Source organism: Nelumbo lutea, chromosome 5 (assembly GCF_056320005.1).
Source record: "Nelumbo lutea isolate HS-2025 chromosome 5, American lotus-T2T, whole genome shotgun sequence".
Lineage (NCBI taxonomy): Eukaryota > Viridiplantae > Streptophyta > Magnoliopsida > Proteales > Nelumbonaceae > Nelumbo > Nelumbo lutea.
In genome coordinates, this window is record NC_142688.1 from 19,474,610 (window position 1) to 19,489,940 (window position 15,331).

Here is a 15,331-nt window from a genome sequence, read left to right on the forward strand (position 1 = left end):
TCAACAGTATTAAGGCCTGACCAGGTGCCGGGCTGGACATCCGGGTTGGTCCATATAAATTAAAATTTAATTTGATATTCATAATTACATAAAAAACATATTTAAAAAGTTATTCTCTATATAATAATATATGCCACATACATACTATTTAGTAAAATGTTTATACCACAACAAATATACATAGCCCGGATCTGGGTAAGATGGATCATAAATGATCACCAATAATCGTACCACCACCGAAATATGAATATTAGAATATATCCCTAATTAATCCCTTATAATTAATTCATAGGTTAAAGAAAATTAAATGATTAAGTAGAATTGGAGCTGATAATTAAGCGATGACGGGCACGGGCTGAGTTGCTGATCCATGACCATGACCATGAGAGAAATAAAAGTGAATGGAGGAGTCTGCAGTGCATAGTGCATTGGTTGGGCTTCTGCCCAAACACCGTCGCCTTCTCTGCACCCACGTGAACGTTCACAAGCCCTCGTCCCCACACAGATCCTCCGTATCCCCCTGGTGGTCCCCACTCTGTACCACCTTCATCTCCACTCTTTCTCTTCACACGTGTCGTCCCATCATTTTACAACGCAGGGCTCCACGTGTCATCATGCCTCCCGTTCTTGTCCTATAAATTGATGACCTGTATCTTAAACCCTTGACACAGAGAGAAACGGAGATAGAGAAAGATAGCAGCCCGCCAGCCCTTCCCACCCCAGTTCCCTCCTTACTCCTTATTTCTCTCTCTCTCTCTCTATATATATATATATAAATATTCACTTCGTTCTTCGCCCTGCTGCAAACATTGTAATAAAGCGAGTATGAGAATGAGATGGAGAGAGAAAGAGCGCGAATCTGTGCTTGTTGCGTAGAAAATCTTTAAAGCGCAATCCGGCTTACGTTAGCACCACGGCTCCCCACGCTGCTGCACAAGATTTTGTTCCATATCCATCCATCATCCCCGAAGTTTCAGCCAGACCCAGCCCAGCCCAGTAGATCCATCCCCTCGCTCACTCATTCCTTCGCTTCACCGGGTTGCACTCGTAGTTTTTGCTATCCTATATTCCTATCCTCCAGTCCTCCTCCACCACGCCACCACGGGACGGGCCACGGCTAGTCGGCTACCCCCCGCTTCTCTTCTATAAATTAAAAGCCCAACACACTGACAGCACAGATATGCCTACCACCAAGCCTCTCATTCTATCATTCGTCATCTATCATTTACTCTCCACCGTCGGATTAACGGTGGACCCCAACGGCCTCCTCGGCCTGGGTTTCGACGGCCAGCTTAGCGTCGACGCCGCCGACGTGGAAACCGTCTCCCTTGATTTCGGTAGAATGACCCGAGTTAAGCCGTTAGCCGTATTACACCCGGCCTCGGCTGACGACATCGCCGGGTTGGTTCGCACCGCTTACCAGTCGGCTCAGGGCTTCACTGTCTCGGCCAGAGGACACGGGCATTCCATCAACGGCCAGGCCCATGCAACCGATGGGGTTGTGATTGCCATGAGCAGCTCCACATCCAAGCGAAACCGGATCAGTCTGCAGGGAAACCCAGCAGCTCGCCCTACTCTCCTTTTGGGAGACAAGCCCAGCTGCAGCTACATGGACGTCTGGGGTGGGGAGCTATGGATAGATGTATTGAACTCAACTCTCGAATACGGACTTGCACCACGGTCCTGGACCGATTACTTGTATCTGTCTGTGGGCGGAACCCTTTCTAATGCTGGCATTAGCGGTCAAGCTTTCAACCACGGCCCTCAGATTACCAATGTCTATGAACTCGACGTTGTTACAGGTTTTAATCACACCTCTACCTTCCAGCTCCCATGCTCTCTCTCATGGAAACAAATGACTAAAGAGTTTCATTCTATTAATTAATTACATTTTGGCTTCTTTAGATTTCCATCTCTAGCTAACTTTCTTATCATATATGCTAGTATTATTTGTTTTTTTTTTTTTTTTTTCTCACATACCCAGCTTTGATTATTTTCACATGACCCCTCTAGTATCGCTTATCCAACTTTAATCTTTTCAATACTCACTTTTGCTTTTTCATCGTTTTCTTAATTTTATGGCCCTTTTTTGGATATATTTTCATATGGGGCTTTTTTTACACTTTTTATGCAATATACCTCTTTAATTTCTTAATTAATAACTTTTATATAATATTCATATTTCTCCCTATCTCTCCTCCATTGTTGGGACCTCACTATGTTTATCCATGTTTCTGTTACAGGGAAGGGAGAGGTGGTAACATGTTCAAATGAACAGAATTCAGAACTATTCCATGCGGTTCTTGGTGGCTTAGGACAGTTTGGCATCATAACTAGGGCCAGAATTGCTCTAGAACCGGCTCCACAAAGGGTACCCTCTCCTTCTCTCTCTCCCTCTCTAGATCTCTTTCCCTTTATAAAGTCCAGAAAGGAGAGCTTGTTTTCTTCTGTTGGGCGGGGAGTAGGGACGCGCATCTCGTTGTGGTTAGGCCGACCGAAGCCCCCATAATACTTTTTAGGCATTAATTACGAGCAAGCCAACTTAAGAAGCAGCCAAAGGACGCAATTAGAGTTGCTGAGTTGGGTCCATTTGAACCTCTGAACCCATTCAAAAACGGCTGTGTGAAGGCTGGCAGTGTTGTGACGTGTCTCACGTTCCATTCCAACGTACGTAGTCTCGTTTTTCTCATTTTCCTGTGCCCGTTTTAACTTGTTGTGGCCTGTGGGGTGTGTAGGTATGGTGGATTCGGGTACTGTACTCCAATTTCTCAGCTTTCACAAAGGACCAGGAGTACCTCATCTCTCTGCATGGGCACCCTTCAACTGATAGGTTCGACTATGTCGAAGGTTTTGTTATTGTAGATGAAGGGCTCATCAATAACTGGAGATCCTCCTTCTTCTCCCCTCGTAACCCCGTCAAGATCAGCTCTCTTGGTGCCGCTAATGGTGGTGTCTTGTACTGCTTGGAGGTCACAAAGAATTACGATGAATCTACTGCCGATACCGTCGATCAGGTATAATACTCCTAATCCTAAATCAAAACCACCATGCACGCATACCTTGATCATTCCTAGGCTAGCTAGCTAGCTACGTCTGCAGGAATAAACCAGAACAATTAAATAGCTTATTCCTTTTGTCTCTTCATGCTGCGTTGCCCCTAATATTTTAATTTTTAAAGGGTCAGATTATTCCCTTGTGTTGTGTCTGTCCATTCTTCTACACCATTACTAACATTTACCACAAATATCAATAACACTTCCACATCGCAACATGCAAAGATCTTCTGTAATCTATTCTTTAATATTTACTTAACCAAATCTCAGCCGTCCAACCACCAAATGATTTTCCCTAGCTAACTAAATGCTTTTTAAGTTTTAAACAAATCCAAATCCTAATCCTAGTTATCCTGACAAAAACAACCTTTTTCTGCTCGCTCTCTCGCCGCTTAGTTTATTGATTAACTTGTTAATTAAATAATCAAGATTACTAGAGTGTAACTAATTTGGTTTCGAATTTGGATCACTAAATTGCAGGAAGTCGGGGCTCTGCTAAAGAAGTTGGATTTTATACCGACAACGATCTTCACTACAGATATTCCTTATCTGGATTTCTTGGACCGGGTTCACAAGGCCGAGTTAAAGCTCCGGTCCAAGGGTCTGTGGGATGTTCCCCATCCATGGCTAAATCTATTTGTTCCCAAGTCCCGAATTGCCGATTTTGACCGTGGTGTCTTCAAGGGTATTCTGGGAAACAAAACAAGTGGGCCCATTCTCATCTACCCCATGAACAAAAACAAGTAAGTTCCTCGTTCTGGTGCTGGATCTCCTCTTTTCTGTAAAATCTTGTATAGCGTATACAATGCATGGACGAGTCAATCGTTTGGCTGCAAAATTACTTATAGTTAGCTTTGATTCATCCAATCTGTAACACGTAGGATGCAACCAATGAGAGCGCGCTCATTGGAAAAGACGACCCGTACGTCAAATGATGAGCCGTTAAAGAACAAAAATGTCCTTTGGGAGATTGTCTGTACCGCCCTATTAGGAAATAAGAAATTGGAACCTATTCTTTTTTACCAAGAATGGTAAAGTTCATCTACCGTACACGTGTCTCATATTCTCAGATGCCCAAGGTCATCCGGATTCGATGATGACAAACCATAACCTTTGAAACTGTTATCGTTTATCACTGTGTCTGACGGCTGAGATCATTCGATTGGGCTGACTTACGAGATCTTCCAAGTGTAGGACCACTGCTTGGTTCTTTATCACTCTGTACCTACATGTGTGTTAGTGTTAGACGCCCAAATAAAAACACAAACCCTTTAAGTACCTTTCAATTTTATTAAGCCTTCATAGATAACAAGTTTAATCAAGACCGGACAAACTGGGCCCCCACGTAAAACTCCATGAGTCACTCATCAGATTCCAAATTTCCAACTTCTTGGAAGTAAAACACCAAGTCTTTTTGTTGCTATGATGCAGATGGGACCATCGGAGCTCGGTGGTAACTCCAGACGAGGACATATTTTACCTTGTAGGACTGCTTCGATCGGCACTGGATTCCGGGGAAGAAACACAAACGATGGAGTACTTGAGCAACCAGAACCGTCAGATTCTCAGATTCTGCAACGAGGCGGGGATCAAAGTGAAGCATTACCTGCCCAATCACAGCACACAAGAGGAATGGAAGGCCCACTTCGGAGAGAAGTGGGATTTATTTGTCAAGCGGAAGATGGAGTTCGACCCCAAGCGCATTCTAGCAACGGGCCAACGTATATTTCAACCTGCCTTCACCTCTTCCACGTCATCCTCATCTTGGTGAATGGGTGACCACGTCACAGCGCCAGCTAACAACAAACAAAATATTTGTATGGGTTGGGATGGTGTTATGGTGTGATAGTTGAGCAGTTATTGTCGAGGACTCCAAGGGCATTAAATATCTAACGGCTGAGTGACGAGAGATTCGTGGGGCCCATATCTTGTCCTTCATATCTCATGTGCGGCAGCTGTGCAGCAGCCGTGATCCCGGACAACCCGACCGTTGCCTCCGAATCTTGTCTTTTCACAGCTGAGCTGCTCCCACTTCAGTCATCCCATCATCCGGATACCCGATTTTACTACTGTCTTACGTTACGTTACGTTACGTATTTCTTTCTTTCACGTTCTCCATGTAATTGGCTCTGCCAATTTTACTGCTGTAATTACGTTTTTTTATTTGTTCCGCTAATCCATCAATCAGTACTACTTTTTACCTTTGTTCCTATTAAATGAATTGTAGTAGGTACAATCACCTTTTCACGGTGAATTTTGAGCATTCAAAAAAGTTGATAAAGATAAGGAGGCGTGGATTCATCATCCACCGTTAAAAGCGATTGTACCGAACCGAAACCTTTTCCTCTGATGGAAGCCTTGCGTGGTGGTGGTGGTGGGTCCTATCGCGGTTAGACTGGTGACGTGTTCATTCGGGATAAGGTGCATTTTGCTGCTTGGTATTAAGATAAGCACGCATCTTTTACAAAACTGAAGGGTTGGGGGACAGCAAAATGTGAATCAATCACAGGAATACCTTGGTACACGTGGCACAAATGTACACCAATCAGAACACTTTTGATGTCGTTAGATCCCTTGATGTATGGGACCGATATCCAAATAATTGCACCGGCCAACAAATCCTATCCCTTCGATTTACAGCAAAAACATGGAATAGCCAGAAAAAAGGGTATGCCGCCCAAAAGAATCAACAACCTTTACAGGCATTACATATTATCTAACGTGTAGAACTGGCAATTGGGTTGGGTGGGTCGAGTTCGGGTTGGGTCAACACCTTTTGGGTTGACTTTGGGTCAGGTTTAATTTGGGGTTGGGTATCAAATGATAGACCCTAGATCCTTTGGGTTATGGTAGACTCATAGATCAATTTGGGTCATCCAAAAAATAATTGAAATTTAAAAAAAGAATAAAGAAAAACTACATAAAAAATGTCAAAATTAAAGGAATTAATCTTAAATTTTCAAATATAAAATAAAAAACTTGAATATTTAACAATTTAAAGAGTAAACAATAAAGATTAAAGACTAAATAGAAAAAGTTAAAGAGTGGAAACTTCTAACAATGCATAAATAGTATCAATTAAACTTGACAATCGGGTCAACAGGTTGACCCATGACTCGACCCAACCCAAGCCAATTTTTTCTGGGTCGGATCATTCTCACATTCAGGTAGCTAAACATGAGACCCTAACCCTATTTTTCCGGGTTGGGTTGGGTCAGGTTCGTGGGTTGGGTCAACTTTTTGCTAGGTCTACTAACATCTAAGTAAAAAATAAAATAAAATAAAAAGTAGGACTTTGACATATGTTCTAAACCGTTGAATCCCATGCAACAGATTCCGATTCATAGGCATCATCATGGCTTATCTCAATTCTCAACCGTAACATCGACATGTAGTGTAACAATGAATCAAAAACCTTCTCCTATAATGGATTAAGAGTGTGGAATGAAGATTCTGAATGTTCACCCGACCCATTACTTTGGTGGGTTTATTTTTGTGATGACATGGACCTAAGGATGCAAACAGATTGAATCGTATTTAAATTAGGGTATATTTGAATTTGATTCGACATTGTTAATTGTAAATTCAAAGATCTAATTAGATCTAATAGATATGGATCTGAATTTGAATTTGATCGAGAAGTTGGATATTCGAATCTGATCCAATTTAATTTGTTTTCTTTAAGAATTAATAAATTTTTAAAAGAAAAATAAAATGTACCAATTTAAATAAAGAAAAAAAATACAACTATTTTTTATTATTTTCATCATATATATACATTTTTATAAAAACTAAATAGTATAAAAATTTTACAAAAATATAATATAAATAATATATATATATATATATATATATATATATATATAAAATAGATCGGATAGGGGTGATTTGAATCCGATCCAATTTTTAATAGAATGCTATTATTTGATCCGATCCGAAATGAAGTGATCCAAATTCGATCAAATCCATTAGAAATATCTCTCATACTTGTATATTATTAGTATTCACGGGGAAATGTTATCAATACTGGATGGGATGTTCTGTGAAGTTGGTATTAGATGCATTGTGTGAAAAGGAAATCCCGATTCTGGCATGCTGGCTGGTAGCCTATGACCCGATACAATCCTCTTCCTATTGGCTGATACCGCAGCCACATGGCTAATATTAACTGGAATATGGTTCGAGTCAAATTGATAGCTAGGCTTGAACTTTTAACAAGACCCGGATTTTATTTTCGTCCGGTGGCCGATGGGAATATTTTGTACAAAGATTTGAATCTGGATTTTGGGTTATCAGGAATAACTCTTCCTATCTCTGGATGGCTGAAGCCTAAAGGTGGGCCTCAAGACGTACGTATTTAGGGAATATTTAAAGATTATAGAATGTGGGGAATACGGTGAATATGGAGTCTGACGTGGTATTGATCCCATTCCAGGTAGACCCTGCCAGTGCTGACCCAAAAAATGAAAGGTAAATTTTGGGTGAGCTCTTTTCAAGTGGAGATAGATCTGATACTTTGTTTTGTATATATGGTAGATTGGATACGATCATAATCTTTGACGTTTTTTTGCACCAAGTGACGGATATCATACTCAAATTCACATTCTCACACTTTCCAGTTCAACATTATACTATTAACTTAATAAAGTAATGGCCCCAGTTTCACCATAAAGCAAATAATAAAAATAAAACAAAGTAAATAGACCATGTAACATCTTTAACGTACTCTCTCTCTCTCTCTCTATCGTGTTGGAATATGATTAGAAATATATATTAAAATTCCTGGGGATATGCAACGGAAACTGTTGTGAAAAGGAAGATTGGACCCCCAAAAGCCTCCCTGTGATTTGTTGCCAACTTTAGGTAGCCAAGCTTTCTCCTCTTAATTTCCACACTTGTTGTTATGGTCGATTACCTAGTTAGTGACTTTTGAAGGCACCGAAACTGAAAGAAAGATTGATGCTGACTTTAATTGAGTGGTGATTAATCAATTTCAACAAACAACAACAACAACAAAGATCAAAACGGTTGCAGAGCCCATACATGTGTGTGGTCGGAGACGACTTTGTCTTAGGGACCCAACTTGAGCTTTAAGTCTCTCAAGTCTCAAGAGAGAATTGAAATTTCTTCTCTCATTTCAGTCTGATGATCCAAAAAGCACATACACATTGGTAGTTGCCCACATGTAAACGTTCCACAGTTCTCTACTTCTACCACACAAAAGGGGTCCACATGTTAACGATCTATAATTGGGCAATTAACTTAAGCTGGATATGATAAATTCTCGTTATTCAGATGAAAGATGAGGAGACAAACAACAGAATTGATTCGAGATGAAGTAAACTGACTAATAGAAACAAAAAATAGCCAACCACCCGGATCTTCCCAAAATCTTAGGGGAAAATCCAAACAGTGACTAGTGGTTTTCATTCATGATGTAATGTTGTGGCTTCCTTGGTTGGCCTATCCCACCAGGAAAAAAAACAACCAAGTGAGTAGCAAAAAAAGTCAAAACCAGGATCTCAACTGTGTCGTGCAAATCTAGAACTTAGACAAATGGAAGCAGGAGATTCAAGTGGGCTAAGTTGATAAGATATCCCTCCAACTCCATGTCAAGGGGGTGGCGGTTCTTGTGTCTTGACCATTCGCCTAACCCATCTGGATCTGGATCTGGTTCTGGAGCCACTTGTCTTTTATTGTTAATCAACCATGTTTATAACTGACTAATGCTTGGATTGGCTACACTGAAGTGACTTAACTCAAAAGTTTATTGCTTTGGAAATTTATCGATTAGTTTCGTCTACCTTGGGCATACTGCCACTTTGATAATCCAGTATTCGAACTTTCAAAATGTGTCTATCCGGTATCTGCTGTTAAATGATATGTGAAAGGATATAAATGTCCTTCGGGTATCATCTTATTTTCTTATTAATCATCCAAATGCCCATCTCAAAACTAAAATACTGTTGATCATCTTCTTCCTCGAGAAGATGAAACTGAAGTATAAGGTTTTGGTACAATTTTGCAAGGGAGTAGTAATGATCCAACTCCTAGAAAAACCAAATGACTCCCCTCAAATCCCCAACTAACCAATGTGACAAGTGCTGAAACCCTGGCGGGTTCAGAGGTTGTTCACCATTGATTTGGTTCAATCCTAATTCCTGAGGAAGAAGATGATAAACAGTGATTTAAAGGATAATTTTCAACATTTTTAAAATTTTTAAACTGCCTATATTATTATGTGATATACATAATTGACGTTAATTAACAAAAGGTACTGAATTGGCACATTTTAAAAATTCGAATATTAAATTATCACATTTTAAAATTCAGGGACCAAAATACAAGTTACTAATCGAAAAGTTTCAAGCAGCAACTTCACTCTTCTTTCCCAAATTATTAATTTATGTGGCCCGGGGTAAAGGGGGGACAGCAATATATAGTGTGATTGATGTTTTCATAGTTATAAGCCAGAACATCACAAAAGACCCTAGCTAGCTACTATCCTTGTCTTGTTTTGACTACAGGCTCCACCTGATTAGGGTCCACAGTGTAGTAGAAGGAATGGACCCAGCTCCTTGGCTGCTTTAATGGCCTAATGGGGTCATTTCCTATGCCTTCATAAATGGTTCAGGCTGAAATGTTTGAGGTATACTTTTGTCCCTTCCATTATGAAAAGTTTGTTTTGATTGTGATTTGCATCGATCAAAACAAAATAGAAGAGTAACCCACTGTGTCAGTGGCAGAAATAATGGTAACGTTTCAGTCTGAAATGTTCAAAGTGGTGGTTCTGCCGGTCATCGGTCATTATTATAACATAAAATATATTTTTAATGTTAAATGTTGGGTTGACGAAAATAAGAGTCCGTTTGGTTTGTAGTTGGAATCAGATTTGAATTTTTTAGAATCTGAATCGGAATGTCTATTCTCATAGTTTATTTAATCCAGACAAAAATGGGAATTCAGTAAGAATGGAATTTCATTGGCATGGAATGTCCATTCCTTCAGATGGGAGAATACCATTTTAGCACAAATGAGAATGAGATTCCAATCCCGTCTAACCAAACAATTGGAATCAAAATAATTCTCCTTTTTCCCGCAAACCGAACAGGGCCTAAATGCTTTTAAAACAGCGGGTAAGAGTGGGACAAAGGTTGTTTGTTTTATTGACTAATAACAAATTGTAGAAATTAAGAGTTTTGGCTACTTCGTAGAGATTATTAATTAGAATTATTTTTTTGTTCCCCTAAGTTTAGTCTATGCAGAGGGGAGCCGCCTAAAAATTTTATTAGCGATTAGCAAAAGGAAGGTAAATCAATAGAGCGTAGCTGACCTTGCCGCAAAACCCAACAACGAAGCACACAACCTTACCCTCTCATCCCAAACCAATACAAGGCACAAAAAAACAAAATAATAATAATAATAATTACAACTCGTTGGTACATTAGTCTGACATTGAAAATGCTGCCAACGTTTGCTTCTTATTGGAAATTATATTATGAGAGAGAGATCAAATTAAATTAAATTGGCTTTTGGCTTTTGGCTTTTTCAACTGTTCAAGAACAATGAAGACCACAAATATTTAGATTTTAGAATGAAGGACGGAGCAATTGTAAGCTTTGTTGATAGGAAGCAGTGCAAATCGATTGAAGTATGAGTAATGAAAAATGATGGAGTATGGGACAGGGGTGCAAATGGATTGAAGTAGAAAAGACTTTTTATTCCTTTTCTAGTTATTTTGAATATAAATAGGACAAAAAAATGTAGAGGAATATATATGATGTTTTTTCTTCAATTTTTTTATTTTTTTATTTTTTTACTTCACATTATTGAATGTCACTTTAGCAACCAATTAAAATCCAAAATGGTCTCTCCTAAGAAAAAACTTATTTTCTGCATTTACTGTATGGTACACAAATTTAACATATTATATGGTAAATGCATTTTAGTATGTAATGGACAATCAAGCGGGTCCCTAATCTAGTGACAATATAGATCAGCCACAGGATTTAATCATGTGAAAGAAATAGGTGGGGCCGTGTAGGGAAGTTCCCTACTTGACCCAATTAGCTAGGAGCCATTTTTATTTCTTCATAATACTTTATTTGTCATCTCCAAATAATGAACTTTATCAAATTATAATCCTCATTCTAGTCCACTGGTTACAGAAAACCCAAGTTGTTTCCAATAATTTAACTGAATCATCCTCATCATCATCTAAGACTATATGGGGTCATCCACATGAATCCTGTATTTTAATGACATAACCGTTGTTAATTTGTATGAGTGCTTAAACCATTACTTACTACTTCAATTCATTTCCTTTTGGGCTTACCCCTAGCCTTTTGCCCTCCCTTCAGTTTCCCAATCAATCCTTTCTTCAAACCGCTATTGCATATATGGGTATTCAATAAAAATCAAAAATCGAACTAAATCAAGAAAATCGAACCGAAAAATAAATATATATTGATTTGGGGAATTGCAAAAACTGGTAGTATCAGTTTGATTTCGGAAAAGAGCCCAGGTTCAGTAAAGCACCCCTACCTGTAAATGTCATTTGCACAAGTGACCAAATCATTTTAACCTGTTTTCTCTTATTTGAACATCCATCGGAGCCAATTCTCTTTCATATAAATAACTTTATTTCTAACCCTGTTAATTTTTAGTTTCTTTTTTTTTTTCACTCATCCATCTCCTATTCAACTGAGTGATATTCCAAACTGAAACAAGGGGTGGTGGCTACTGCAACCACAAATTGAAGAGACAAGACAAAAAACAATAATCAAAAAGAAGACAAGGACCCAAAACCCAAGAAATAAATATCATGATAATGTTTCTCTAATTCTCTCCTTGTTTGGCATATCCACTAAAAGCAGACCTACCCGCAGCATGACAACTATTTCTTCTGAATCTCATATTTGGACAAGTTAGATTTAAAACGTGCAAATGTTCTACGCTGAAAAGATGTCCCTCCAACTGCGCAAGACACCAGGTTTCGGGTTGACACATGTTGAGTCAGCCTCAAGTTCAACAATATACCTCAGTTCATATTTTGGTGTCGATTTGGTCCAATCCGGTCCAGCCCGATTTGAGTCCACTACAAATGGACCCAGTTCAATCCAATCCAACGAATATTATGGATCATCTTAGACCAGTCTAATTCAATGTTTGGACCATTTAATCTATTTAAATTTGTTTTAATTTAGATTGGTTCCAATTCAAACCTGATTTATTGACACTTATGTTCTTATCTTCTATCAATGGACTAAATATTGGCTTAATCTGCCCCAATCCAATATAAATTTATTACGGATAGATCAGGTCCAATCCAATCCAACAAATACATTGGAACACTAAGTTTGGATTGGTCAGATTCAATATGTCTTACTGGTCCATCCAATCTGTCCAATTTGATTTTGGGTTGGAACCGGTCCATTGACACCCCTAGTTCACACCACCCATATAAAATAGTCCAATTAACTCAGCCATGTATTTTTTTTCTCTTGTTGCTTTAGTTATATGTTTCAGTGAATTTCGTTTTTATTTGGGAGTCTAACCAAACTGTCAAAGTTGTTACTTAGGGTATTAGCGGTCCCTACTTAGGCTATGGAACATTTTAGACCAGTCCAATTCAATGCTTCAGGAATCTATCTATCCATTAATTGTCAACAAGGTTTAAAATCTCGATACGTATCACCATGTGTATTGCATCAGTATCAAGTGTTACCAAAACTCAAAATACCAAGAGTTAGAGGATATTAATGGTTTCAACTGTTAATAGCCATGATAACCAAGGTTCAAAGTATTGATACATATTATATTGTGTTTAGTATCGGTATCGAGAACTAGATATCCATCTCTATTAAACCGATAAAACAAAGTTAAAGAAAAGGAGTATTGACTGATTGAAACTACATAGTACATTTAAGTAGTTTTGTAAACATACAGAATATATAAGGCCCGGTTTTTGGTTCGCAGGAATAAGGGTCCAGAATCGGCGATTCCAACTGTTTGATTGGGCAGAATCGGAATCTCATTCCCATTCCTGCTGGAATGGCATTCCCCATTTGAGGAAATGGCCATTCTCATTCCTGCTGGTTCCAATTCTCATTCCCACTCCTGTCTGAACCATACAGACTATAAGAATAGACAATTCCGATTCCGATTCCAACAGCAAATCAAACGGACCCTAAATAGTTATCCCTAAACCTAATCTTGCCAGCCATCAAGTAAAAATTGAACATAGAACGTAGATGTAGCATCAAGGGAACAGACTGCCTCAAGGCCACGATAGCTTATTCCTCAAGGGAACAGACTGCCTATGGGGCAGAGCCTCTTGCCCTGCCTCAAGGCTCCTACTGGTTCCAGGAGGCTTTGACATTATTTGAATGTGGATTGGCGTAACCTGTAGGAGCCTTGAGGCAGCACTTTTTAAAGAGGCTCTAAAAGAATTTCAGTTTGCATGTAACCAGTCCACGATAGCTTTCTAAACTGAATAAATGATAACATGCTTGTTTTGTCTAAATCATCCTTTGATTGCTTCAGAAACGGGTTTTCTCCTAAATCAAACTGATTTTTTTTCAACCATCTTATAAGGAAAAACATTTTCAAGAACGTTTCTTCTTTACTGATGTGACATATTTTAGAAACTAAAAGAGAAGAAATTCTATTAATGTTGAAGAACGTCTCACAGATCATAACCAAAGTTCACTTATTTGGATGGGGGGCACTACCCAACAGATCAGAACTGGTCTTTTACAAATAGATACACTGCCTCGTGAAAAACATCTTTTTTTTTCTGATTAACACTGCCTCGTGCAAAACTTCTTTTTTTTCTGATTAACACTGCCTCGTGCAAAACTTCTTTTTTTTCTGATTAACACTGCCTCGTGCGTAACATTTGCAACCATCTCTTAAATTAGTCGCTGGAAGCCAACAGAGACTTTCTCCGATGCTTGAAGTAAGATTCACAAAGAGAGGTTGAAAACACCTACGACTGGAACCATCTTCTGATTTGCCTGGAGCCTTGTTTTTCACCACCAGTCATGTCTGAAGAGCTTCTCTTTGAAAACTTTGAACGATACTGTTCGATCAACATGTCAAGTTTATCAACTAGTTCTTTATCCGATGCTTCTGTTTTCTTGCTCTTTTTCTTCTTCAGGCTTTTCCTATCCATCATTTCTTCTGAATGAACACTATCCTGTAGCTTCCTCTTCTTTGGACCTATCTCCACTTTTGCTTTCTTTTCGTCTTCAGTACCAACAACCATATCTCCACCATGAAATAATTTTCCACCCTTCTGTTTGGTCATTTTCTGGTGCCTGCTCGGCTTCCTAGTTGACTCTTCAGATGTCAACCCACCTTTTCTCCCACTTTCTGGAATTCCCTTGTGCTTTTTTGCCGCTGATCCTTCTTTGTTGCCTGTTTTCTGGACCCTATCCACTTCATGGTCTTTACTGGTTATTACCTCAGATGGTATGTCATCAACTCTAGTTTTGCTTTTTCCTAACTTCTTCCCAGTATCTTTCTGTTGTAAAGCAGTCTTTGGATGAACATCTTCCAGATGAGAACCTGCACCCTGCTGCTGAGCCTGTAGCTTAGCACTCCGCTTCTTCAATGTTTGGATATTATCAAGAGCAAATTCCACAATGGGGCGATGCTCAGGACCAAAAGTTTCTGCAAATGGCAGAAACAACATTTTGAAAATCCAGCATAAGGATGCTTAAGTGATCAGGATGCATAATAAATATAGATACACTACAGGAATGATGTTTTTTTTTATAATTGACTATAGGAATGATGTTTTTTTTTTATAATTGACTATAGGAATGATGTTTATATCTCATTATTTTCGCATTGCTTATTTGTTGGCGTAGAGAATCCAAATTTGTGATTTTCTGAGTTTTATGTATTTTCTGTGTGTGTGTGTGTGTTTGCAGCAACAGTTTCTTTTCTTTTGTCTTTTTACATACTTTCTGTTTGTCCGGCTAAGGAGACTCTCAAGTACAGTCATAGATGGTTTATGTTCAAAATTTGAATGTCTGGTCATAGCTTCCTTTCTTTTCCAGAAGCTAAGGAACAATTATTTCTATTTTATGAATTCTTGGCTATACAAGTTTGGCTGGACTAAAGTCTATATTATGTGCATGGAATAGATGATTCACACAGTAATAGAATTTATTTATTTGAGTTTTTCAGCCTTGTACATGAGTTTTGAGTGATTACCACAACCTAGGGTGAGCTTACAGACGCTGAGTTAATTCGGACATTTCCTCTTT

General features: G+C 38.9%; 2 protein-coding genes across 4 annotated transcripts in view; one reads left to right on the plus strand and one right to left on the minus strand.

The window, feature by feature from the left end:
- Window positions 1-664: 664 nt before the first annotated feature.
- On the plus strand, window positions 665-5,270 carry LOC148850782 (cytokinin dehydrogenase 5-like). Its single transcript, XM_088942575.1, has 5 exons — window positions 665-1,802; window positions 2,244-2,371; window positions 2,736-3,014; window positions 3,534-3,796; window positions 4,485-5,270. Exons 1-5 carry the CDS (start codon window positions 1,181-1,183, stop codon window positions 4,822-4,824), a joined length of 1,632 nt encoding a protein of 543 aa, XP_088798701.1. The 5' UTR covers window positions 665-1,180; the 3' UTR covers window positions 4,825-5,270.
- Window positions 5,271-13,693: 8,423 nt separating this feature from the next.
- LOC148850783 (RNA-binding (RRM/RBD/RNP motifs) family protein) overlaps window positions 13,694-15,331 on the minus strand; it is a 42,837-nt gene continuing 41,199 nt past the window's right edge. For all 3 annotated transcript variants that reach the window (XM_088944879.1, XM_088944880.1, XM_088944881.1), the window contains one exon: window positions 13,694-14,729. In XM_088944879.1, the coding sequence (XP_088801005.1) occupies window positions 14,044-14,729 (686 nt within the window). In that variant the 3' untranslated portion in view covers window positions 13,694-14,043. The remainder of the gene's footprint in view (window positions 14,730-15,331) is intronic.

Excerpts from the sequence above, each read along its gene's own strand:
- LOC148850782 (XM_088942575.1), top strand. The coding sequence starts at position 1,181 with ATGCCTACCACCAAGCCTCTCATTCTATCATTCGTCATCTATCATTTA. Across the intron at positions 1,803-2,243 it reads TGAACTCGACGTTGTTACAG|GGAAGGGAGAGGTGGTAACA; the intron begins GTTTTAATCACA and ends TTTCTGTTACAG. Across the intron at positions 3,797-4,484 it reads TACCCCATGAACAAAAACAA|ATGGGACCATCGGAGCTCGG; the intron begins GTAAGTTCCTCG and ends GCTATGATGCAG.